This window comes from Primulina tabacum, chromosome 18 (assembly GCF_025594145.1).
Source record: "Primulina tabacum isolate GXHZ01 chromosome 18, ASM2559414v2, whole genome shotgun sequence".
Taxonomy (NCBI): Eukaryota; Viridiplantae; Streptophyta; class Magnoliopsida; order Lamiales; family Gesneriaceae; genus Primulina; species Primulina tabacum.
This window is the reverse complement of record NC_134567.1, coordinates 31,550,941-31,576,361: the sequence shown is the minus strand read 5'-3', so window position 1 is coordinate 31,576,361 and position 25,421 is coordinate 31,550,941. Positions and strand designations below refer to the sequence as shown.

General features: G+C 36.0%; 4 protein-coding genes and 1 pseudogene across 14 annotated transcripts; 1 reads left to right on the top strand and 4 right to left on the bottom strand.

Moving 5' to 3' along the window:
• Nucleotides 1–461: 461 nt before the first annotated feature.
• LOC142532776 (uncharacterized) lies at nucleotides 462–6,384 on the bottom strand. Of its 4 annotated transcripts, XM_075639220.1 has the most exons (14): nucleotides 6,159–6,379; nucleotides 5,940–6,067; nucleotides 5,394–5,514; nucleotides 5,127–5,208; nucleotides 4,991–5,061; nucleotides 4,123–4,164; nucleotides 2,836–2,960; nucleotides 2,363–2,459; nucleotides 2,097–2,199; nucleotides 1,846–2,021; nucleotides 1,639–1,744; nucleotides 1,352–1,438; nucleotides 753–875; nucleotides 462–606 (listed from the first exon to the last, which is right to left on the bottom strand). In XM_075639220.1, the coding sequence occupies exons 1-13, from the start codon at nucleotides 6,287–6,289 to the stop codon at nucleotides 771–773; spliced, it is 1,374 nt and encodes a 457-aa protein (XP_075495335.1). In that variant the 5' UTR covers nucleotides 6,290–6,379; the 3' UTR covers nucleotides 462–606; nucleotides 753–770. The 4 variants fall into 4 exon arrangements, with proteins under 4 accessions (XP_075495335.1, XP_075495337.1, XP_075495334.1 ...); XM_075639222.1 differs by lacking the exon at nucleotides 462–606 and having other exon boundaries at nucleotides 614–875; nucleotides 5,930–6,067; nucleotides 6,159–6,384; XM_075639219.1 differs by lacking the exon at nucleotides 462–606 and having other exon boundaries at nucleotides 614–875.
• A 1,643-nt stretch (nucleotides 6,385–8,027) lies between these two features.
• On the top strand, nucleotides 8,028–10,274 carry LOC142532829 (AP-2 complex subunit sigma). Of its 2 annotated transcripts, XM_075639332.1 has the most exons (7): nucleotides 8,028–8,149; nucleotides 8,298–8,396; nucleotides 8,476–8,526; nucleotides 8,780–8,953; nucleotides 9,678–9,737; nucleotides 10,039–10,091; nucleotides 10,141–10,274. In XM_075639332.1, exons 1-6 carry the CDS (start codon nucleotides 8,147–8,149, stop codon nucleotides 10,078–10,080), a joined length of 429 nt encoding a protein of 142 aa, XP_075495447.1. In that variant the 5' UTR covers nucleotides 8,028–8,146; the 3' UTR covers nucleotides 10,081–10,091; nucleotides 10,141–10,274. The 2 variants fall into 2 exon arrangements, with proteins under 2 accessions (XP_075495447.1, XP_075495446.1); XM_075639331.1 differs by having other exon boundaries at nucleotides 10,039–10,274.
• Nucleotides 10,275–10,419: 145 nt separating this feature from the next.
• On the bottom strand, nucleotides 10,420–15,998 carry LOC142532828 (uncharacterized). Of its 6 annotated transcripts, none has more exons than XM_075639326.1 (14): nucleotides 15,770–15,998; nucleotides 14,489–15,676; nucleotides 14,352–14,409; nucleotides 13,750–13,874; nucleotides 13,486–13,657; nucleotides 13,053–13,242; nucleotides 12,911–12,971; nucleotides 12,776–12,824; nucleotides 12,567–12,639; nucleotides 12,396–12,486; nucleotides 11,994–12,293; nucleotides 11,890–11,920; nucleotides 11,696–11,826; nucleotides 10,420–11,223 (listed from the first exon to the last, which is right to left on the bottom strand). In XM_075639326.1, the coding sequence occupies exons 2-14, from the start codon at nucleotides 14,567–14,569 to the stop codon at nucleotides 10,861–10,863; spliced, it is 1,725 nt and encodes a 574-aa protein (XP_075495441.1). In that variant the 5' UTR covers nucleotides 14,570–15,676; nucleotides 15,770–15,998; the 3' UTR covers nucleotides 10,420–10,860. The 6 variants fall into 6 exon arrangements, 5 of the variants coding, with proteins under 5 accessions (XP_075495441.1, XP_075495442.1, XP_075495444.1 ...); XM_075639327.1 differs by having other exon boundaries at nucleotides 14,489–14,636; XM_075639329.1 differs by lacking the exon at nucleotides 15,770–15,998 and having other exon boundaries at nucleotides 14,489–14,636; nucleotides 14,939–15,756.
• A 1,232-nt stretch (nucleotides 15,999–17,230) lies between these two features.
• LOC142533202 (uncharacterized) lies at nucleotides 17,231–19,260 on the bottom strand (annotated as a pseudogene).
• Nucleotides 19,261–20,090: 830 nt separating this feature from the next.
• Nucleotides 20,091–23,335, bottom strand: LOC142532736 (putative alkaline/neutral invertase B). Of its 2 annotated transcripts, none has more exons than XM_075639156.1 (5): nucleotides 23,163–23,335; nucleotides 22,267–22,675; nucleotides 21,746–22,177; nucleotides 21,091–21,649; nucleotides 20,091–20,477 (listed from the first exon to the last, which is right to left on the bottom strand). In XM_075639156.1, the coding sequence occupies exons 2-5, from the start codon at nucleotides 22,663–22,665 to the stop codon at nucleotides 20,182–20,184; spliced, it is 1,686 nt and encodes a 561-aa protein (XP_075495271.1). In that variant the 5' UTR covers nucleotides 22,666–22,675; nucleotides 23,163–23,335; the 3' UTR covers nucleotides 20,091–20,181. The 2 variants fall into 2 exon arrangements, with proteins under 2 accessions (XP_075495271.1, XP_075495272.1); XM_075639157.1 differs by having other exon boundaries at nucleotides 22,267–22,666.
• Nucleotides 23,336–25,421: the final 2,086 nt, after the last annotated feature.

Here is a 25,421-nt window from a genome sequence, read left to right as displayed (position 1 = left end):
ATTTTGTTCCAATTAATCATTATTTTTCTGTAAAAAAATTTATGTCACTTGATAACATAGTTGAACGTGGGACGAGATATGAAATTTAAAATCCAATCATAACAAACTTTCCTCCCACTTGGAAAATTTTCATTTGAGCATTTGGAACGAAGAGGATAAATATCGACCTATGTATTTAACCATCCATCGTAGCAGATGTATGAAATAATTAGACATGAATCAACTATAGAAAAAGAGCGGTCATAAATTAAATCAAACGAAACCATCATGTTGGATTGTGTTTAATCGATCATTTTTTAAATCGACTATGTAAATCGAACCAATTCTGTAAATATAAAATTTTATAGAATAGAAAAATTAATTTATTGATAATGATGATTAAAAAATGACAATATCTCAAAAGTAAAACCAAACGTATATATTATTTTATTATAACAGCTCATTACAAAATTTATATTTAAAATTATAATTAAGAATAATAAAAATGTTTCATTTGCCAAAATGTCGAACCATACAAACCCAAAATACTAGACTTTGTTTTTAATTAATTTGATTTGGACGTTTGGTTTGTTATTTAAACAATATAAATCAACAAGTCAGGTCCGGCTCGGGGTTTCATTCAAAACCAAATCAATTTGCATTTGGTTAACCCTTAATAATAATAACTTAAAAAAGGGTACCTTCTGAGGTACACACTGATAACAAATAAACGGGTTTCATGATTTTAAGGTCAACAAAGCAATCAATCTCACTGAGTTGATAGAAATAAGTTAATGCAATTGGGGTTGATCACCACCAGTTATCCGTGTGCCACTCAGTACAAAGCCTCCAAAGGAGCTCATCTGCATATGCGGATGAGTTCTTGATGGAAGAACCTGCATTTTAGCAGCGTTTAGAAATCAGTAATGCGGGGGAAAACACATATGTTTGTAATAAACAAAGTAGCAGAGACTATCCTATGGATGGTGTTCATAACAGTAATTTTTTAAAATACACAACATAGAGTAAATAGGTTCTGAGACAAACAAAGAGCTGACAACCGACTACGAGACATAGGGTTGATTGCTATTTTTACCACCATCAAATTGGCATATTTGTTTTTGGAAATGCTATTTGCTGGTAAGTAACGGCTAAATGTACAAAAATAGGCCTTCTCCTTCACTCTTCTCTAAACGTATTGGACGATTGCATTATGTAGAAATTTAAACAAATTAGCCCAATGATATAATAGCCACAAAAATAACGGATACTTTTCGTCACACTTCTCTTAAAGAAATGTTACGTCAAAAGCAAAAGGCAACTTTGCAGATACACATTCCAAAAATTAATGACCATGGAAGATCACATAAACCTGGTATTCACGTAGCCAAGGTTCCGATATTTGCAAGTTGATGGCCATTTTTTCGATCTGCAGATTGTGCAGACATGTGGCTAGAGGCTGCAAAAAGAAAATTGTGAAATTATTCAGGTCTTTGATCAAGCATGTAGCTTAAACCAATTTATATTACGGAATGTACATAAAAAATGCCATGAATTGAATTATAACTTATATATTTGAAGGTATGGACAATCGCTTAAGCATTTCAAGCAGGTGAAAATATATTACTGATGCAGAGCCAACCGATTAAAAAAAAGTACCTGGAGATACTGGTGATAAATCACAAATGGAGCTGAATAGGATAAAAGTGGTAAGAGTTCTTTCCCAATGCTCCAAGCATCCAAGTCTGGAGCAGCAATTATCATACTAAAAATAGAAGACAAAAAGTGACAGAATTAAAAACCTTTTGAAATGTCAAAATAACTTCACATTATATAAAAGAGAGCGCAACTGAAATGTGCACTGACCTGGAAAATCCGTTTTCTTTCCAAGCATTGATGACCTCCAGTGGTGCTCTTTCACCAGCCTTCACGCTTTTACAAAGTTTTGGAGGACGGTCCATGTTTGTTACATTGTCAATATTTCCATTACAGCTTTCATCCATGCTGACCGAATCTATCACTGAAGCAGACAAAGATTCTTCCTGCATATCAATACCTTTTATAGTTAGCTCAAAATTACAAGCTGATTGAATCAAAAAATCAAAGGTGTTGCCAACATTTTGTTGACTCCTGGCATCACAGGCATCTTCAAGCTGCTCGGTTGATAATGGAGTTGCACCATCTGATGAACATAATTCAGCCAATGAAGAGTGGACAATCCTGGACAAAGGAAGCACAAGACAGGTTCATTTTTTTCTTACATCGAATTATACCATGGTTAAAGAACTGCTTCAACAGTATTTCCAGCTACAAGAATAAGTCCCTTTGCATGTAGTGCAAAATAGAAAAATGATAAATATATCCCAACACTATAGACATCTACCTTCTGCATGTATCATCACAGAAATTGAACATTTGCACAATATTGATAGGGTGTGGCTTTACTCCTCTGTATGTACTGCAAACATAACCTGTTCCTGCTATCGCAAAACACAACAGCAAAAGTTACCTACTATATCAAATCTTCTGTGGTAATCCAGTCGGTGTCATAATAGCGTGTTAGCTAGTCCTGTCCATCTATACAGCACATACCAGATTCAAAACAGTACATCTACCATGTTAACATCATCGATCAGACACAGGTCCCTCATTGAAATATATCAAACTAGTTGCAGCAACTATGTGCACAATCTTTAAAACGTGTAAAGAAAATTTTTAGAAGCATGAAAGCTTCGCTTGAAAAAACACTTTTTATGTTCGTCTTAATTGTAAAATATGGCCAGCACATTATCTCTACGGATAATTTTACAAAAATTTTGAAGGAACAAATTCACTTCAACTAAAGAAATCAGGTACCTCCCAAGCGCTCTGCAACAGCACCAGTAATGATTCCTCCAAGCATATCCACTACAAGAACATCCGAACGGGCAGTAACATTAGCCAAGGAAAGCAGAAGAGATAAAGTGTCCACCCGCAAAAACCTGGAAATTATAGACAGTAAAACTCAATCCTTCTTAAGCACTTAAAGCATTTAATTGCTCACAGCCCTGACTCAAACAAGAGATGTTGGGAAAAGGTCAAATCTAAAAAAGGAACAGAGATCAATAATGTCAATTGGGCAACCAACCACCAAGATGACTTCTAGTTTGGCTTGGAATACATCATGGATGGTTCAACGGCGTGAAAAAGTTCCAGGACAGTCAACTATAACAGCCAAGTATTGATCAGACAATAGTTATCAGAAGCGCAAGGCGCACTAAGCCTTATAAGTATCCCAGACTCAGAAACCAGAACAAAATGAGGTGCGCTTTTGATTGAAGAGACATGCATGAAATAATGATATGCTAAAATATAAACATCGGAAAAAAATTCTCTCTCTTATAAAGCAAAATGAACTTGACAAATTATCAAAGAATACTAAATATTGTTCATTAGTATAGAAGCAAAAATAGATGTACATGATCTTGCATTTCATCACTGATTTACATGGTCTTGAACCTTTACAGTGCAGAGTACCCAAAGACTTGAGGTTTATTGTTAAGGTGCTGGCTTCATTAAAGTAATGCACCTTACCTTGTGTCGAGGTGCAAAGGCAGAGCCTCAATGAGCCATGAGCCTACACACATGCCTTGTGAGCTTTAATCAAATTTGGACCAGAGAAGCATGATCATTAATCGATTGCTAATTGGTTTCTCTAGTTTTAACAAAATATACATTGTGGAGTGTACAAGGCATATGAATACATTTAGTTCCCAGTAACTCATGGGTCATGGCACCTTAAAGGTGATTGATTGATGACGGGACGAGAGATTGGAGAAGATATCGACAAACACAAGAAGTTACAGAACAAAAATATTCAGATGTGATCATTATATGCCATTGTTATAAGTCGCAACCAATCCAAGTATCCCTCTCTTGAAATGCCAAGAAACATTACCATTGTTGGGCAACTTTACGATTAAAAGTGTGTTTGTTGTGAGATGAGATAATCTTAAGAAAGAGTTAATATTTCAATCTACCTAAAATTCCATGAATCAATATGAAAAAAACAAAAACTAAATATTTTCATTTGGAAAATCAAAAGACATTATTAAGGTCTCTTTCACTATAATAATCCAATTCTGCAGCAAAACAGATATTTACCCAATTTTCTCGGCATGTTTCTTGAAGTATGCTTCGCATATGCTGTAAGGAACAAGATACAGTGTAAGGGTATACCGAAATAAGCGGTATAAATAATTAATCATAATTCAAGAGAACTATTTAGCTAAAAAAGAAGCATCACAAAAGATCAAGAGAATTAGTGAGCAACTTTTAAACAGAAAATGCATCATAACCAAAATACTTTTTGTTTTCGATTTTAATTGAAAACTAGTGCTCGAAAAAAATTGCAAGGTTCTTGGTTTGCTTGAATCTCAACAATCTATTTAAAGCATCGATATCAACTATGTAACACCCCAAATATTTTGAGGTGTTTAAAAAACTTCTAATAGTTATACAATTAAAATTTAAAAAAATATAAACTTAAAGACATGTGTAAATATTACCTAATAACTATTTACCTTTACAGATAAATCTAAGTAACCAATTAAAAAATAGAAAGAATTCAATAATAATAATGATATAATATAATAATATAATGATAATTAAATGAGCAAATAAATTATTTAAATTATTCATAAAAATATATTAGAAGATTTTAACATTTAAAATAAAGGAACAAATAGAAGAATAAATATTAGATTCCATACATACAAAATCGAATAACTAATTAAATGCTTATATATTCATAAAAGTAACCTATTTATTTACAATATATATATATATAGATATTAAAAAATGGTTTATGTAAAACAATAAAACTAACGAAATTATAGGATTATTATATAAAATATTAATTTATCAACAAAATGGTAATAGTTTAATATGATATAATATAAATATTTGTGTAATAAAAATTATATATCACTCTAACAAAAAGACACACACAGAGTCCAGAAGACAAGTCAACCTTCGTGCAAAAGGGCGTCTGAGAAGTACCCTCGGTGCATATTTTTTTTGCTTCTTGATCCTATACTTTTCCTGCAAAAAGATATGGTTTAAGTTCATTTCTAGTTTAAATTCTGAATCACACGAGAAATAAGCACCTGTGAAAATGCAGTTTTCTTCTCAAATGTTGCACTGTTTGCAATAAGAGCTTCAACAATGTCATCCCCAGTTGCTCCCTTTCTGCAAAAAGTAGAAATGGATATTGAACGGATAGTCAAATGCAATAAGATAACATAGAGTAATACATTGATAGGTAAAGTTTGAAAAAAGGTCCTATAGATGAAAAGGTAACAGGTAGTTCGATGCGTCTGTTCCAATCTACGAATACAATGCAGAAATATAGCAAAGATATAAGAAAGACAAACCTTTGCATCTCCTCGATATCTTCACCAGAGAGACTCTGGGCTGTGTTATTGTCAATTATTGCTCGGTTATCTCTGATCTCCTCCGTAATTTGAGAAACAATGTTCTCTTGAAGATTATCACCTATGAAAGATCAATCAATCAGAGCATCAGCAATAGAAATGCATGTTCTTCAAGTTAAGCAACTAATGATGTCTCAAAAGGTGATCAGCAGTTATTTAAACATGTGCAACAAATGAGCACGCCCATAACCCATTCCACTTGTGGAACAGAGAACTTTTTTTCTCTGATTTAACAAATTTAACTGTCACATTTAACCAATTTTTCGAGTGTATCACAAAAATATAAGATTCTGGTGTTGCTCTAACGGCCTTCATGGCCCGAGCGTCCCTTTACAGTCACGCGGTCAATATAGAGATGAGATAACCACGAGAATGTGGATTAAATCTGATAGCCGTAAAAATGACCGTTAGGAATCAACCGCTCTGAAAAGTATTTCGGAAGCATTTGACTAAGTTTTGAGGACTTGAAAACCTACTAACAAAAACCTTCTGAAGATGGAAATATCCGGGATAGAAAGGGCCCATCATCCCCAACCTCCACTTGAAACGAAGACCCAAAAGGGCACCCAATCAAAGGCTGCAGCGAGCAATTCTTGTTCCCGATTTTTATTTTCCTGCAAATTACCATATAAGAATTCAACCGAACAAAAATCGCATTTTAATACATGTTACCCAAAGATAAATTACTCGAAGTGAAAGTCTTACGAGCCGGCCGTGAGGCGAGAGAAGAGAACGCGATCGCCGCCGTTAATATCGAGCAAGACACTGCATCCTTCCCAAGTGATTCTAGGGTTCTGATTCCGACTCGAAGTTTCTTTCGAATCGTTTGTCGTCATTTGTTAATTCTCCTCTTTACTACGTTCAATTTCGGATGTTCGCGCAAATTAATTTGTATCCGAACAAAAGGATTAAAACCCTAGCGAACCAAAGGGGATACGAAATTAAAAGCGCGGTGGACTGGCGACAATTATATAGTGGTTACGAACGTCGGCCTCCCTAAATTTAAAGCCCAATTACGTTATCCACCTCAATATTGGATTATTGGCATTGTGTCCGCGATAAGCCCATCAAGAGTTTAACAATAAAATAAAATAAAATAAACTAAATAGTCCTTGGTCTTCGCTAATACTAAAATAGATATAAATCATGCAAAGACAATTTTTTTGAACTTTATATTATTTGTTAAATTTTTAATAAATATATGTTTCATGCCCAATACATAAGTCCAACAGATTCTTCCAAATATTTTGAAGTCGTTGGATCAATTCTACAAGAAGTGTACGGGGTAAATTCGAAGTAGTTTTCATTCACGAGTTCATTCACTCTACCATGATGATATTTCATGACTCGATGTCAGGAAAATCTGAACCCGAGTTCAAGAAAGATCGTGATAGACGTGTGTGAGACGATTGCAAAGCGTGGTGGGCGTCTAACACGCAGAACAGAAAATGGAGGGAGATACAAATTAAAGGGGCTCGTTTTTTGGAGAAAGAACGGTTGTAGCGATGGATGGAGGGTTGTATGAGCATTACCGTCAGTATAGGAATTACCTTCAAGAAGCTTTGACGGAGCTTTTAGAGTGCAAGTGTTTAAAGATATAGTGACAGAGCACTCAAAGGATAGAGTGGCTGAACTTTTGGCTTCTACAAACTCAATGTATCAACATTGATTTCTTGAACAAAGTGTGAACTAATTATTCTCGTCTTTTGTCATTGTTTTTACTATTACAATACAATAATGGTAATAATAATGAAGTTTGAAATAAAAAAAATTTAAGCAATTCTAGACATTAATACAATTAGATTCGCTTGACAAACTTGAGATTTATAATCATTTTATGAGATCCCATCGACTATCCATTCTAATTATATATTTTCTAACAATTCTTGATAAAACTATGCACCAAATTTTCTCTACGTATTTTTTTATTTATTTAAAATCTAATAGCTCTATATATCTATTAAATTATTTTTTAGAATGTTATTATTGATTATATATCTTTATATGAATTTTAGAAAACGTTTTTTAAAATATATTATTAGTATTTGAATTGTTATATCTATATGTGAGATCATAATTATCACAGTTTTTATAAATTTGTTCTACTAATTATTGGATATGATTTGAGCTAAAAATGTAAGAGGCAACCAATTTAATTTGGTAGTGTATTTAGGTTGCATGAAATGAGAATTATTAAATATTTTTCTTTAAATAAAAATGCTAGAAACCCGAGGGCATTTATAGTAAAATTTAAAGATTTTTCGGAAAGAGTAGGTTTTTGTGAAACGATCTCACAAATCTTTACCTGTGAGATAGGTCAGCCATATCGATATTCACAATAAAAAGTAATACTCTTGGTATAAAAATAATAATTTTTCATGGATGACTTAAATAAGATATTCATCTCACAAAATATGATCACGATTCGTGAGATCGTCTCACATAAATTTTTGTCTTTGGGAATATAACTGGCCATTTGTTTTAATTTTTTATTGAAAATTTTAATGGGCCGGGCTTAGCAACCTCGGCTCCTTTTTTTTATTTATTTTTTCAATAAATTCTAAGAGACAGGGTCGAAAATCTCGGCCCTTCGTTTGACTATCGAGTTTCTTGTTTTTTTTTCGACTGCCATCTTTCTTCTCCGCTAAATTTTGCAAAATTGCGGTCTGCAGGGCTCAATCATTCTACTCAAAATGGTACCACAATATTTTTGCATCAGCAGTTTCGTTGTATTTCTTCAGATTTCTTGTTGAAATATTGCTAATCTGGGTCTACTTTTGTGAAATTGTGCTAATCTGGGTCTACTTTTGTGAAATTTGTTGTCTTTTTCATTGAATATTGCAGATCCGATTCATACTATTACAGAACAGGCAAGGAAAAACTCGACTGGCCAAATATTACATACCTCTCGAGGAATCCGAGAAGCATAAGGTCGAGTACGAGGTAATTCTTTTATATCAGCATTTCGAATTTCTCACACAAGTTTCGAAATCCTTAAATCCCTGTTCAATATGCATTGCAGGTTCATCGATTGGTTGTCAATAGAGATCCCAAATATACCAATTTTGTGGAGGTGAGCAATTTCTGTTGTTGTTGTTGTTGCTTATCCTTTTTAGCTGATTACGGGCTTTGATTCTGTTGTCCTGTTGTTTATTCCCAACTAGGGCATATATGAGATCAATATGTTCCTGTGATCACAATATGGAGTTGTTTGTATGATTTCTGATGGCTTTCCATTCCAATAGTTTTGTTTGTATTGTTTGGGTTGTCTTCTTCTCGGCCATCACAACACATGATGATCACTATCAACAAATTTTTTCTTGCAGTTCCGAACCCACAAGGTTATCTACAGGCGATATGCTGGATTATTTTTCTCATTGTGCGTGGATATGACCGACAATGAGCTAGCTTACTTGGAGTGTATTCACTTATTTGTGGAGATACTGGATCATTTTTTCAGCAATGTTTGCGAGCTAGATTTGGTATTTAATTTCCACAAGGTTCGTTACACTTCTTGATTTTACAATCACTTGAAAGCTCCCATATGTTTCTACCATGTACTTGTTTAAAAGCGTAATAACACGAATGCATGAGCCCTTATTGTATGTGACTGCTTTGTAAATAAGTACCGTTAGTGACAGCTTTATGAGCTGACTTTTAGGTCAGGATCAACTTTGGCTTATTTTCTCAAAACCACTGATTTTTAACATTACTAATCATTTATGACCTAAAACTGTTCTATCCTAGTGTTAGCTCACATAGATTGCTTCTCAGTTTGAATCATTGGGAACAACCACCACATCACAAACCTTTCCTTTGTATATCTTCTTGCAATGTACATCTTTAATGTCCCAAGCCATGTAGAATTATTAGATTTCGTTCGTAAATTGCGTTATCCTGAGATGGGATGTTACTTGTGAGCACTCTAGATCGATTATGCTAATTTGTAATAGAAGTTCAAGCCATGTTCAGCTGTTAGATCTAGTTTTAGTGTTCCGTGATTTTAAGCTTATCTTACTACTGTTTCTACTTGTTTGAAAATGATTTTATTTTTAAACCTGGGAAAGACTAACAGAGAATCACAAGGAAAATCATTTCTATAATGTTTGCCATTGTGTATTCATGGCCTGATGATTTTTTATTCTTGACCTGGGAACTTAAATTCTATAATGTTTGCCATTTGTGTATTCATGACCTGCTGATTTTTTATCATATTTTTTAAAGGTTTACCTCATATTAGACGAGTTCATACTTGCTGGGGAACTCCAAGAAACAAGCAAGAAGGTAAAATTTTCCTTTTCCTTTTAAAAGTTGGAGAACATATTGATAGCTTCATTGATGTATATCAAAGTACAATACCTCCCATATCTTACCTAAACCAATAGGTAGAAATGGTCTCGGGCAATATTGATTCCCCATTATGATTGTATATAAGATGCATCATTGTGGACGTAAATACTTAAATACAATATTAAACATGCTCTTCCGAATTGTAGAAAGGTTTGTGCTTTACCGAACAATATTTCTTGGGAATTAGATTATCTATGAACATAGCAACTAATTTCTCTTTCCCTTTATTCTTCAGGCAATCATAGAGAGAATGGGGGAATTGGAGAAGCAGGAGTAAAGATTTTTTAATCAGCATAGTTTTATTAGCTCAATGAAGCCTTATTTCCTAATATTATAAAGTCAATCCCGTAATTCTCCCCTTTGGTGCTCCTATTCCTTGCCTTAGTTTCAAATCGTTGGTACTTTCTTTGTAAAGAATCTTGTACGGAAAATATTATTTAATTGGCGATTTCGTGGTTGAATACTTGTCAATTCGGTTGATTAGCTTTCTCTGATTTCCGTCAGTGGGGGATATTTCACGCATGGTCTGATTATGTTATACTGTAGAAGGGTGTCTAGTTACGTTAAATTCTGGAATAAAATTTAAGTTAATTTAAATAAATCCTTTGGATCCAATCATGTTTCAGCTCTTGTTTCATAAATGTAGACAAATGATACGTATCAGTTTGCTCATTTGGTTTAAAGAGACCTGTATTATTCATGTGCCTAAAAGTAGGAGACGGAATATCACCTGCATCAAAGGATCTAAATTGTAATAATAGATTGTATTTGGGCATCACAATTATTATGTTTATACATAAAATAATAAGGCCGCCAGATGTTAAATTCCTTGCAGAGTCTGTAAATCTAAGATCATGTCAGGTGGTTATTGACACTTCATTTATATTGGACATACAAAAGAAGACGCAAAATCAGCAAATGGTAATAATACTCGAAGAAACTCTCAGGTCCGATTTACCGGAGCCAGAGTCCCTGGAATCGGAATCAGTGTACACAACTCACAAGACAAATAATGAGCTGTTCCACGGAAAAGTCTGATTGACACCATTTATCCACTTCAAAGATGCTGCTGGTTGCAGAATATTTGCAATTGTGACATATTACCGGGATTGCATGTTGCTCTGTTTCTATCGAATCCTGAAGAGAGGCGTAGGCTATGTCCCTTCACATTTGAGAGTGACGGTCGTGGATGGATTGTATTAAACCGCTGTTGTGGAAACTGATGATATTTTAAGCCAGGTGTAGAATGCAAGTGCGGGAAAAGCGACTGAGCCTGAGAACAGTTAACAAAGAAAGATGAGTCTCTTTCTCCATTTTTCCAGTCTGGTAAATATGAGGTGGGAAATCCGGCAGGATGAGATTGATCTGGAAATAGAGCCGCAACTCTGTCGCCTAGTCTGCTGCTATGAAATGGAAGGAGCTGTTTCAACAAGTCAACGAAACAGAGAATCAATTCACCTTTAAGCCATGGATATAAATAGAGTGAGTTTTGAGGAATAATGGAGGCAAGAATTATTGCCCGCTGAGTAACACCATAGTGGAGGCAGATGGAAACATCATTCTGGATTTTCTTGTTTCATGTTTTTGGAAGATGCATGTATCGTTTAACCAATATTTAAAAATACTTTTGATGGCAGTATCAAGTATGGGCATCAAGATTGTAATTACTTCGTCATATCATTATGGTAATCCATGCTATGGTTTATATTTGCGTAGAAGGCAGAAAACATGCAAGGACAAACTAGACGTCTGAATGAAGAATGTTTAAAAAATTGATAAAAAAAGCTAAAGAGAGGTAGAAAAAAGGCAAGGACAAACTAAAAGTCTGAATGAAGAATGTTTAAAAAAAAATGATAAAAAAACTAAAGAGATGGAGGATGCAATCAATTCACCTGCTGTGTGGCCACAGAAGAAGATCGATCATGGAACGTTGAATAACAATTCTTGGGATGTGACAAAAGCATAGCCAAATTATTTTGCGACTGCATAAATGAAGAGCGAAATTGTTTCAGCGCCTCCTCGGCTGTGTTCAGCCAAAGATAAGAAATCTGAATCCTGCAAAAAAATTGTTTCAGTGCCTCCTCACTGTGTCCAGCGAAAGATAAGAAATCTGAATCCTGCAAAAAATTTAATTGTCCGCCATACATGACGAGCAAACATTCTATCAGACACTGTCACCAATGAACTCACCTGCATAAGTGGAGAGCACGAGACTGGTATTTTTGAGATCTGCAGCTGATCTTGAAAGACACTCTTATGCAAAAGAATGGTATCTCGGATTGAACTGACAGAGGAAGACAAATCACCACTAGTGTAATCAATCCCATTTTTTTGATAGTCAATACTTATATGGGGCCCTGGTTCAAAGCGTGTCTCTGGTAACCCTTCCTTTCTGTCTAATACTTGCATGACTTTAATTAAATAACTGATGTAAACATGGGCAGAACATCTCTTCCGCAACCTCATTGGTTCAACCTCAACTAAATGGTGCTGATTTATTAAAGATCATAGGAATACATAGATAAGTTTGTCGAGCCCCCATAGGTGATTTTTTTTTAGTTAATCTTAAAACAGAGCTGGCAGCTGGCTTACCTTATTCTTGGTAAATTTTTCCTTAGGTGTACGATGCTGGATGATATGATTTGTAGTCTCAAACCAGGCAGGAAGTTTGTCAGCGGACGATCTTGAAATAAGAAAATAAGAATCATGACATCTATTCGACAAAGAAGAAGATGGCATATGTTCCAAGAAACAAAAAATTACCGTGGGCAGGATTCCAGAGTCTCAGTGCCCTGAGTTCCTGTTGAAGACAAGCTTGGACGCCAGATAAGTAAATCTACAGCGCAAACCAACAGGTCTCATGTGACTCGCTCATACGTCCATTATTCAGTGTAAATACAAAAAAGGGCCGCCACATTTGAAACTAGTCTAGTGCGTAAATGAGAAAAATTCCATCAAATTGAATAGTTTACCATTATTTTTGTTCTCCCTGAGGCAATTTTGGATTCCAGGAGCTGCAGCCTGAAAATATTGGAGCATCTTCAGCATTGTATGTTTGTTATTAATAAATGAAATATTTTCTGAATATTCGAATTCTTGAGGCATACCTGTTCCACGGTGATTCCCCAATCACTTGGCACTGTAATTAGTGCAGGCATCTTTGTTCTGCTATATGATCAGATAACAGATTAGACCAAAACCGAGGGCATATAAATCAAGGAAAATGGGAGGACAGAACTGGTTATGCACCTGGAACCAGTGACTAAATCTGATCCATCTCCAGAAACGAAGGGGATGGGATATTGCTTGCTAATGGGGAGCTTGGAAAGCTGAGGATCATCAAAAGATTTTAACTGAGCAATTTTTGATGTTGAGTCTTCCAATTTTGATGTTTGACAGATAGCTTCAAGGGTTACTCTTCCGGCAATTTTCCCAGCATCTGTGCTTAGTGCGATGAAGAATGTCATAACAAATAAGGAATCAAGAATGCTGAGGGGATAAATTGAATGGAATTCCCATTGAAACTTCCTAAAGGCTGCTGATTTTAAAAAAGATGACATTGATACACTGGAGTAAATGATGCTTGTGTCATTATTTGAAAGTATTGTTTACCCAGGTTGGGATTGTGAGCCTTTTTTTATATCACAAAGGGAAAGGACGACGACTAAGAAACAATTCAAACCTTGAGCAGCAGTCATGGTGCTATCCATTTCTAGTAAAGTTAAAGAATTTGTCTCCGTAGGGTGAACATCCAATCCTTGCTCATCGTTCTTGATTGCATCATAGAACATGTCGGCTAGCAAATACAAGGTCTCGGCCACTTCTTTCTCATCCTTAGAGACGTGTCCTTGTTTCTGCGAAAGTAATTGGAACGATTTTCAATCAATTTTCATCCTTAAGTGATCTGTACAATGTATCTTAAGTTTCAAATACGGCATTGTCTAACCGTATTCAGTTTGGATTTCTTGGCCCCGCGTTTCCGGAGTGTTTCAATTCCATCATACCCACGATTTTGTTTCTTCGAAATTGGCAAAGCCGGGGTCATAGATTCAAGGACCCGTTTCCTAACGGCTGCAACGTGGAAAAAGAATTGATTGAAACTAAAGCATTGACCATTTGCTGTTGACGATGACACGACCACGCTTCCCTTCTCGGCAAGGTCGGATCCAGTATGTACAAGGAGTGTGATCGACCTCGTCACTTGAGGTTTTTTTGAAAAAATATAAATTATATAAATTTTTTCCTAAATTAATAAGTTTTATTCCATAATCTATTTAGTCCACTTCATTGCTACTTTCCAAAAGGGTACAATAGTTGGACACCGTCAGGGGGGACAAAAAAGTAAGGGGATAAAAAACTACACTGTATCACACACTGCCAAGGAAAAAAGCCATTAAAAATAAAAAGAAATTCAAATTGCATCACCAAGCAAGAAACCGGAAACTTCTCAGAACATCCACCATGCAGAACCAATTAAATCAGTGGACTCCGAATGGGTAGAATAAAAAGAAGTTGAAACAATAATTAATCAGAAATTAAGACACACACCAGACCGTAGCTTCCTAGGAATTGCAGCGTGATTAACAGCACAACATTCATCAAGAAGCTGCAAAAATCAAGATTTGACAAAAATAAGGAATTATACAAAACCATTTATAAAATTTAATGATAAGCCAAGGCATTACCTTTGTGGGTGACTTTAATTTCTTGCTATTACTAGTACTAGGCTGAGATTCAGAGTCACCACTAAATCCAACAGAACCCATTTCTCCTTCTCCGATTCAAATTAACTTGAACAGCAACAAAAAAAAATTTCCTGTCCTAATCTGAATTCTGAACCACCAGAAATGAACTCCCCAATGAACAAAAGGAGATGACTTTAACAAGGTAAAAGATAACACGTAAAACATGAACAACAGCCCAAAAGAAGAAAAGGGTTATAAAAAAGAATATAATGAGACACGTAGCTTATTAAAACACTCAGTATTGTAGACTCAAGACATACACACCAAGCAAAAATATAACGCAGATAAAGACAAGAATCCATTTATGACTTTTTGTTGCTTAGTGACCGTAAATTAAACACGAAATGGAGGATCTAATCGTACTTTCCCCAACGAATTTGACGATCATACCTAGAAAAATGCTAAATGCTAGTGGATGGTAGTTAATCTTCTCGTGCAGGCCCTCAGTCATTTAGTGTTGTCCACTTCTAACAAAAGTGACAAACGAGATGTGCACACACGGGATTTACTTGAAAGCCGCTTCTCGAGGATGGAATTTGAGTCCACTTCAACTCAATAAATAATTAAATATGCATCGGATCTTTAGATTCTCTCTCTTTTTTATGCAGAAAAGTATCTACACAGTAGAGTTTAGCTCAAGGTTTCGTGAAAGATGAACAGAAAACAAACGGAGAAAATGCGAGGGGACGGAAATCTTCATAGAGAAGAGAGGGCGGGTTTGTTAGGAAAGTTGGGGGAAAGAAATGTGAATGTGGTCCTTTTTATTAGGGGGGTGTTCAGAGAATCGGGTTCTTCCTCACGCAATAAAAGGAGTCTCTCTCACACACTCACATTTACACACTCTCTCTGCCACACACTCACGGTTTGCTGTCTCCTACATTTACATACACAAAGAAAAGTAGATGCAAGTGTTCACAGGACACTACGAAAATCAATGAAGAGTAGATTAGGCTGAGGGTCGCAAAAAGGTAAAACAATTGTTCTCCATCAGAAATTCTTGGAACTTTGAAACGCAAAGGCTCTCGATCGTAATGTTACAGAAAAAGGAATATGGTGGAAAAATTTCCCTTTCTAATACCCATAAATAACAAAAACAGAATTCAGAGACACGCTCATTGATATAAAAATCTGAAAGAACCCGAAACAAATGGGGAAAAAAGGACTGAAAAACTCAAACCGAAGATCGATGGAAAAAAAAGTAACCCAGATAACTCAAGCTACCGTTTTTCCTCTGGTAACAGCCCAATCCAATGAGATATTGGAGTAATCAATAGATGTAGTGAGGAAAAAATTTAGCTGTTGAATATGATATCAGTTCACGCAGAGATTAAGAATCAACACAGCATCATTGGAAATATCTGCATATCACCATCCCTGCGAGTGTGCCGAGCTGAAAGGAATCAAATTCCTCACTCATCCTCGAATGGCAACAGACGGGAAAGCGAAACAAACTGATGGAATTTGAGAAATAAACAATAAGTCGTAATTAATAAAGGCCAGCCATGATATTAACGGCTGGAAATGACGTCATCGTGAAATCGGTCGGACCGTGTTACAGCGTTCGAGAGAGCCGTTGGATCAAGATTGCATAACATGAAACGTAGGAAAAACAAGTCAAATTACATGTGTGTAGGGAATTTTTTGTCACAAATTCTTAATATTCAATAATTCATTAATTTAAAAAAATATGATTTAGAATTATGTTCAGACAACAAAAAATATATAAATTTATAATATATAATAATATAATAAACATAAATAAATCAACAGTGCAAAACAATAATTTTTAAGTATAAAGTTTGGTTTGTAACTAAATAATGTTCAATAAATTGTTTTTTTTTTCTCAAATAAGTGGATTAGTGAAGTGGTCCCAAACCAGATTCGATGAAAATGAAATAGAAGAATGTAATCGTTGCTTCCCAACTCCCTACAGTTTGGCGTGAAGGTCGTTTGCACCATCTCTTATCAAATTTACGGTTTTAACCTCGTGGCCACTGGTCTTATTCATGATGAATCAAAATACATTCCACTGTTCGCTAGATAGGAGCTTGGTAGTCTTTAAAAAACATGATACCATTTTTAAAATAAATAGATAATACCAATTTCCTTTTTTTTAGTGTGTGTATATTTATTTAACCTTTTTTAATAAAATATACTATTATTAAAGAAAGATGTAATTCAAAATATAATACAACAGGAAATGTAAATTAAATTCTATTATTTGGGACCAGTTTGGTAGACTTAATCAAGTCTTGATTGTTGTTATTATGGTTCCAGTTACAGGAAAATCGGGAACGAGAGCTTTCTCCCGTTAGAAAGCAATGTTTTAGAGTTACACACGATGAACAAACAAATAAGAAGAATTCAAATTTACGTTCTCACAGCTTCCCTTCATTCTAGTTGGCTTAATTGTTTAGGCATTACAATTGTAAGTGTTTTTGGAAATGTATATGAAATCACAAAAGTCGGTCAGGAAAAAACAGAGCCTCAGCCACCAGAGAAAAAGAGAATGGAGATTGGAGACTCACACCACCTCGGAAGGGAGCCGCAGCACAAGATGTCCACCAACAAGACTGAATCAATTAAAACAAAGAGAAATATTTATCATAATTCATCGAGTCGCTCCTTATATGGGGACAAAAAGTAAGTTTGTTTCCATGCCTCGATCATATTTTTTGGTACCTACCTCTTAACATAGTAGTAGCAGAAATCAACCAATATAAAAGTCTGGACAATCTCTGATACAAGAACCATGGAAGGCCATAGTCCATAGCCCAACGCTGTCGGTAATCGTCCGGTGTCCAATACCTTACACCAAACATGATACATATTATTCTTACATGTATTTTGTCGGGATAACTCTGCGTCTATAGCAAAGGGTGTAAAGCTCGAGTTTAATCTATGATCAAACCTGAAGAACCCAATGAGCACAGCTCAAGAACCTGGCAACTCCCAGGGTAAATACATAATGTGCAGTGAACGTTTCAACAATCTATACAAAGAAACGAAACGTGAATCTTGATAACTATTAAGAATGTAATGGGAACTTCACAAGTCACAACCTTAGTGTTTTGCATGAGATGAAGCTGAGGAAGGACTGAAACAGCTTCCAAGTGCACGCAAAAAACCCATAAAATGCGGTTCATAACATGATGCTGAGTCGATGGGTGAATAGCAACAGATAGTAAAGCACATGGTATCACCTAAATAAACAATAATACGGGGAAAAGTCATCCTTGCAAATAAATAACATCATCGTACACATCAACAACAGGGGTTCGATCGAACTGACAACACAAGTGTAATATTTTAAGAAGGCAAAAGCGAAAAAAGAAAAAAAGCTAGTCCAAGACTCACGACGTAATAAAGGGCAAACGTGTCTTCGTCGTCCATGTAACTTGAATTTAATTTAATATGAATCACATAAATGACCCACAATGTGGTTGCCAATGTCGCAAGATCGAGTAGCGTGTGGATATCGTATTCCTTTAAGAGACTGCAGTAGACTCTAGCAGCTCAAAACATAGCAGTCAGCTCTTGGGACTTGAGTGAAAGTCCTGAATTAAAAAATGTACGATCTGAGAACTGAATAAAATTAGCAAACACAAGATGCATGTAAAAACGTATCATGACACATACACACCACATCTCAAGACATGGATCAGTGTTACTTTGAGGCTATGGCTAATCCGTCGATAAAAAGTAAACAAAAACCCGAAAATCGACTTCACACAACCATTAATTCGTAAATGAATATAGGAAATCAAGGAAACGGACAAATATTTTCTTTTTTTGGTCAAGAACTTAGACGTTTCAAGAATACAGGATGGACTAACTTGAGGGGTGGGGGCACATACTAGCTACCTTAAATGAAGAGGGGGGGAAGATGTCCTTTTCCTTTTAAATGTATAGGTTCCACCACAAAAATACATTCAGTCTTGCCAAAGTTCCAATTTTTAATTCGCATGCAACATAATAGCTAACTAAAATACACATAATCATCTTGTTGTCAATTTGAGAAAAGCAACTAAAAGAGAGAATTAAAAATCAAGCTATTTTCACATTATATGGAATATTTTACACAATCGAATTCAGAATTTAGTAGTAGGTTACAGTTGGGGAAATAATATTTCCGAAGCAGTTAATACAGCAGAAGTATACTGAACACTAGAAATACATGATGCAACCTGCTAATCAACGAATATATAGTTCGTCTGTTCGTTATCTCCTTCAATAAAAACTAAAATGGAGAAGTATAAATTAAAATAATACCGGCGCATGTTTTCTCTTGGGTAAGCTTGTAGATGAGGAGAGAAATGCCAATGGCTTTAACAGCCTCGGCGGCGATGAAGAGATTGTCGTGATCTTCCACGACAAGCCGGAGAAAGAAGACGGTGGAGACGGCGGCGCCCACAGCCAATGACACCTTGGCTTTTGGCGGCGGCCTTTTTAGCCACGTCGAGGTGGCGTTGATTGGTTTCTTCGTGCTGACCTTTACCCTCGCCCTCAGAACAGAGCTTCGGTTTACAAGATCCTCCATTTTCGCATTGGCATACTGTATTTCTTTTTGCCCCCGTTTTCTTCTGTTATCATTAATAAATCATGAATACTTCGTATTTTTCATCAAATCACATGAAGGTTAACGAACCATTTATTTTCATTCTTTAAAAATAAAATGTATTTCCTTTAAATTCCACACTTTAATTTGATATTCTACCTGTCATCATGCACGTTGTGCAAAAACATTAAAAAAAGTTTAAATGATTATTTAAATCATTGTTATTTACAAATACATTTTTTTTGGAATAAAAATTCGCATATAATTTTGTTTTTTTGCCTCAAAAAACTGTTTGTACTGATCAAAGAAGAAGCTTGTGGCTAAAATAAATTGATTTTGAACAGCAATAATTTTCGAATTAATTTTTAGAAATTTATATTTGGAATTAGAATATTAAATCTTATGAGAAATACAGATGGAGAGATTGGGGGTTCTATCATGATTAGGCATTGAACACAATATCACGTATGACAAAATTATTAAATAGTAGTTACTCTGCACACGTGTGTACAATTTTTTTATCATTATCGATGGACTAAAGTGAAATTTGACAAATTATAGAGGGATTAAATTGATATTTGAATTATTGAAATTAAAAAAATAAAAAAAAATTGTGTTGAAATTGAAAAAAAAAATTAAAACAAAAGTGTAATATTAATATCATATAAGAGTAAAATTGGATGATTGTGTGTTGAAATTGAAAAAAAAACCAAAAAACAAAAGTATAATATTAGTATCATATAAGGGTAAAATTGGAAGAAAAAGATGGTGTACTCTCTTGGTAGTTATTATCATGTCCTCACACTTAATAATATAGCATAGATAATTCTAAAAAATATATTAAATATAAATTTTACTATCAAACATCATTCTCTTGTAACTTACCTTTCAATTTGATGAGCAAAATTTCCTGGAAAACATTTTCCAGATGCCATGTGAAATTTATGGTATAGTATATCAAGTATATCATGACCCATCGTATATTATAAATCTACCTTAATTAATTATGTCAAAAACCTAACAAATTTTCGAAATTCCATACATTTTGATAGAAACAGAGGCCAAGTTTTCGATGTTAACACGTCCAAGAAGCGGATCTTTTCATTTGCGGCTTCATCTGTTTATCTTCCTCAAATGATATCATACCCAAGTTTGAGGGATCCTCCAGCATCATCTTAGCCACCAAGTACCCTGCGATGGACCACGTTTGATTCTTTCGAGCCTGCTTCCCCATGTAACGGCCCAGCTTACCGTCGTAATATTCGGGCCAATGATCCTTAAACAGACGTTTCTCGGCTAGTTCGATTGCTTGTCTTGCTAGTTGGGGCCGTCCTGATTTGATGCATGCTGCCGTGAGAAGCCATAGGAGTACTGCACAAAACAATAATAAGAACAAGGATATGGCAACATATTCTGGCCATGGCAGTTTAAACAGTTGTGGAGCCATGGGGTGGCTAGAGGGGGGTCATCATCGTCCTCCATCATAGTTATACATGTCATTTGTGAGCATAGGTTAAAACAATAATTTCATCCCATAAACTTCACAAAATTGTCACCTTTGGTTACAACCCCTGTGCACCATCTTTTGCACAACCGTTGGGTTTATTAAGCTCCATCTTTGAGCTTATTGAGCCACTTCAATTCGACCCATTTCAAGCTATAGGCAAGATTTTGACAATCGAGCTCGAGATGTTTAGATGTTCAAAACTTTTTTTTGTCGTGCAAGCTTTTTATTATTGCGAGAACACATATTATACGTGATGTTAAATTATTGTTCATATATATTTGAAAGCTAAGCTAAGCTGGTGATCATTTTTTTCACCTCGGTCTCAAGTATTAGCCCTTAGGTTCAGGTTTGGGATACTTCCCATTAGCCACAAGTAAGGTTCGCATAAAACCAAACCAGAACACACACACCCCCCACCCCCCTCCCCATTCCCATTTCTGAAAGCAAGTTTCTTCAACTCCTAGAACCTACACATACCTGGCCAAGAACCACCATTATGGTAACTCCAGCTAGTGTTTTTTGGATCACAGCCTGTTACTATCCTCCATTCATGACTCTCCATAGCCGGATAACAAATCTTCAACGGCATTTCTCCAACCAGCTCCTCCCACCGCCATTCAATTAGATCCATGATAGCCGAAGCTTGCTCTAATGTTGCCAAAGAAGACAAAATCGCAATGCAGTTTCCTAAGCAAAACCAACGAAAGTCCATTCTCGCAGGACTAACATTTCCTATGAAGTAACCGCCACGGCTTGGCATGAAATCAAAAACCCAATCAGGGAGCGAATCAGGTATCACATTGAACTTGTTTACTGCTGTGTGTGAATACTCTTCGGTTTTGTATCTGTATATATCGTTGAGCTGTTTGATATCAAGCCAGAAGTAACTTCTCATGTGATAGCTTAATGCGTGGAGACGTTTAACTATTCTGTCTGTACAATCCTTGCCCTCTTCATCGTTTTTAAGTAGAAGTAAAGCACACCTCAGGGCCATGAAGAATAGAGCTTGTATCTCGATTGGATACCCGTAAATACCCTGGAAATCGGAGAGACCAAGGTGTTTTATGGGTCGACAAAGTCTTCAAGGATACAACGAATTATAAGAATATGATGGATTTTAAATAAAAATTACCATTCGACGATCAATCATGGAGCAACCATCAGCACACAGAAGGGTGGGGAATGTATCAAAGCCTTCGGAAAGGCATAGAGTCAGGATGAGTCTGATTCCCCTCTGGCACTCGGGCAATTCAGCCAAAGAGGCATCACCTGTAGACTTTGTATATGCTCGAAGAAGAATAATCCACCAGAAACCAGAGTCGACAGGAGCCACTCGACCAATAGCACATTCACCAAAATCGGCTATTAGCGTTTCATAATCCCTAACAGGATCGTGCAGTACTTTGAAACTTGCTGGCATAACCCCTGCGCCTAGAGTGAAATTGTCCACCTTTTTCTCCCAGGATTGGAGCCGTAGTGTTTTAAGAAGAAAATTCTTGACAATTTCAGGTTCACCATTCATCAAGAATGCTAGTGCACTAGGAACAAAGTCTCGGACAAACACCTAGCAGACATCGATTTCCTTGAGAGAAAAATTTAACCTTCGAACCTAAATCTATAGCCCGTGATTCAAAATTACAGAAGGATTCTCACCTGATCATAGTTGAGTTCTTCGGCAGAATGATCCAACGCTGCAATGGTCCCCACAGGCTGCCCTCGGAAATGGACTATGGAACGCTGCAAGGCCACCCATGCCTCGGACACTATAGGGTGCGTCTCTACACAACTAAATGATCTAGGGGAACTTATGCCTGAAAAACTATCAAAAACACGAGACGAGTTCTCGCTGTTTCTGTAAAACTGACGTGGTGGGGACGAAATCGACATTTCACTGAAGGACCTTTCGTCAAAGGATCTCTTCCTTTCAATGGATACAGGCCTTGGCCTGTTCAGTAGACTAGACAAATCCAAGCCTCCGATCTCGAAGATGGATGGATTGGTTTCTTGGTGTTTTAAAGTTCCATTTTGAGAAACATTAGCAGTTGGAGACATCCTAAGATTCCTTCACCAATAATTAGCAGTTCATCAAAGGATATCTTTTATATAAATACTATACAAGAATGTCATAAACTCAAAGTCGACTTCAAACTCTCAACCATCAAAATTGCATAAAACTTAATGGCAACCAAAGTCAACAAAATCGATTCGATCGGAACTCATAAAATTATGGAAGAAAATTTGAGCTATGAGCCTTTTTTCAAAAAAACAAGCTATGAGCCTTAGTTTTAACTGAATAGAGTTGAAGCATCACCAAATTCACAGCTCATGAGGACACAATCAAACATGGTAATAAAGAAAATAGTCAAATCCCATTAACAAATTAACCTAAAAAATCTAAACATGTTACCTTGGGTCCTTGACCACTATACCAAACTAAAAACAAAATCAAACAACCAAAACTCTTAAACTGAAATAGTTCAAAGCTTGAACAAAACAGCAAAAAAATGTAAAAACTTTGTAATCAAATTTTTTAAAAAATAATTGCAAACCTTGTAATGGCCGGCAAAAGTTCACACCTTTCTACAGAATAAACGTAAGAAGACTATAAGGGTCGTCGAGTTGATTTAGGAAGAGAAGACGTTATGTAGATGTAAACGCATAAATATGGAGAATCCAAGAGTGACCGGGTAAACCCGGTGGATATTCCGGTAAGTTTTATGGGGAGCTCCGAATAGTGTTTCGGGAAATCCTCGGATGACTTGTCTCTTTTACGTTGGATTTTGCGAATTAAGATTGGATAATAGCTTTTCCCTACGCGATTATATGTAGTTAATTGTACTCGCTAGGAGTTTGTGAAATTCGTCACCTATTGTTGGCGAGTGAGGAACAAACGCGCATGACATTCGTGCTTCGAAATTAAGCGATATCTTCGATGGCAGAGCTTTACTGGCTTATACGAAGGATTGTACGACCTCGAACCTATATTCATATGACACGTGGAGGAAATCGGGCGGTTCTCACCGGGATTGTAGATTCCATTGACTTTCTTTGTGAAATGTACGATGTTGACTTGGGTTGGGTGTAGGTGAACCGTCAAAATAGGTCAGCTTCGTTAGATCAACTTTATCTTGTCATAAGGTACTTTAAATACACATGTATCATGATGGTTGGGTTGGGGAACAATCCATCTTATGTTTGGGTTCACTTCTGTGGAGCCGAGAGCTCATTAGAAAGGGACTTTGTTGGCAAGTAGGTAACGGCCAAGGCATTTTAGCAAAACAAGATCCTTGGATCCCGATCCTTCCATCTTTTCATTGCCAAGTGAATGATCTACTGGATGATAATGCAAAGGTGGGGAATTTCATTACAAGCTCAGGATCTTGGAATGAGACATTAGTGAGACAACATTTTCCACCTTATGAAGCTGAAGACATTCTTAATGTTCCTTTAAACAGAAATGGTAGTGTGGATACCAGATTTTGGGTTGGCAACAAAAGTGGTAAATACATTGTTAAAGATGGTTATCATAGGGAAAGAAACAGCTTGGCTCCTCATCCTTTCCAATCTTCATTTCCAAATCAATCTTGGTGGAATTTCCTATGGAAGATGCGTATCCAGCCCAAAATCCGCATTTTTCTGTGGCGTGCCTCTAATGATTTACTGCCTACACCGGTCAATCTAGCATTGCATCACATCCCCACAGAAGGTACTTGTCTTCTTTGTAAATATTTTCATGCTTCTACGAGTCACTGCTTGTTATTTTGCCCGGTTGTTCGGTTTGTGTGGAAGAACACCCAATTTTGGCAGTGTTTAAAATCGCATTGTGATGCCTCATTTCTAGATTGTGCTTTATTTCTTTTGGCTACCTTCAAGCAAGAGGATTTTGAATATTTTGCTACTCTCTGTTGGGCAATCTGACATGAAATTTGCAAGATCAACCATGAATTTGCAAGGAAGAAATTTACGATAAATGTGGACTGGGCTTATGATATGATGGAAAATTTTCGAAAATTCAGTCTGGTTGCTTCTTCTGGGAATAATGATGCTCAAATATTTTTGGAAGATAAGTGGGTACCACCACTACCAAACTATTTTAGGTTGGATGTTGATGCAGGCTTTGATATTAGAAACAACAAATCTAGTGTTGGGGCGGTGGTGCATAATACATTGGGACAGGTTTGTGGTGTGCAAGGTAGCCCTATCAAATATTCAGGTTCAGTTACTTGTGCGGAGTTGTTGGCAATCAGAAGTGGGATGGACTTATGTCTCCGGATTGGGCTATCAAATGTTTGTATATTTTCTGACTCATTGGAAGCTGTTAGGATGGTTCTTTCACACGTAGAAGATCTTGGATCTGCTGGGGTTATTGCCTTGGAAATCCAATCAATGTTAGAGCTTCCAAATTTTCATTCCATCAAACATGTGCGACGAAATGCCGTTGAAGTGGCTCACATTTTAGCTCGCAAAGCTTTATCTTGTAATAGCTCCATTAGTTGTGTTAATGACGATCTATCCTTGTGGCTTATAAACATTGTATCTCGGGACTTTCCGAATTAATATTATTATAGTTCATTTAAAAAAAAAAAACTTATCTTGCCATAAAAATACATGGGTAGAACTACTGATTTATTGGCTTGTCTGCCAGTGGGTCTGGGCAGACCAGTCCGCTTGGGAGTCGGCTTTATAATTTTGTATATTATTTCAAAAATTTATATATGGTTTATGAGTTTTGAAATAATTTATGGATAGTTGATAAATTTTGAATAATTTATATTATTTATAATATTTTAGGTATGATTCATGAATTT

Bases quoted from the DNA above. Each gene is read 5' to 3' on its own strand.
- LOC142532828 (XM_075639326.1), bottom strand. From the start codon at position 14,569: ATGGGTTCTGTTGGATTTAGTGGTGACTCTGAATCTCAGCCTAGTACT. The intron at 13,243-13,485 runs GTTTGAATTGTT...CACTAAGCACAG, and splicing joins CACCATGACTGCTGCTCAAG to ATGCTGGGAAAATTGCCGGA. The intron at 11,921-11,993 runs GTGAGTTCATTG...AATTTTTTGCAG, and splicing joins CGTGCTCTCCACTTATGCAG to GATTCAGATTTCTTATCTTT.
- LOC142532736 (XM_075639156.1), bottom strand. From the start codon at position 22,665: ATGTCTCCAACTGCTAATGTTTCTCAAAATGGAACTTTAAAACACCAA. The intron at 21,650-21,745 runs GTAATTTTTATT...TCCGATTTCCAG, and splicing joins CCATGATTGATCGTCGAATG to GGTATTTACGGGTATCCAAT. The intron at 20,478-21,090 runs GTATGTGTAGGT...TGTTTTGTGCAG, and splicing joins TAATGGTGGTTCTTGGCCAG to TACTCCTATGGCTTCTCACG.
- LOC142532776 (XM_075639220.1), bottom strand. From the start codon at position 6,289: ATGACGACAAACGATTCGAAAGAAACTTCGAGTCGGAATCAGAACCCT. The intron at 5,515-5,939 runs GTTTTTGTTAGT...GATCTTTCATAG, and splicing joins GATATTTCCATCTTCAGAAG to GTGATAATCTTCAAGAGAAC. The intron at 876-1,351 runs GTTTATGTGATC...GCTAAAATGCAG, and splicing joins CTTGGCTACGTGAATACCAG to GTTCTTCCATCAAGAACTCA.
- LOC142532829 (XM_075639332.1), top strand. The intron at 8,397-8,475 runs GTAATTCTTTTA...TATGCATTGCAG, and splicing joins AGCATAAGGTCGAGTACGAG to GTTCATCGATTGGTTGTCAA. The intron at 8,954-9,677 runs GTTCGTTACACT...TATTTTTTAAAG, and splicing joins TGGTATTTAATTTCCACAAG to GTTTACCTCATATTAGACGA.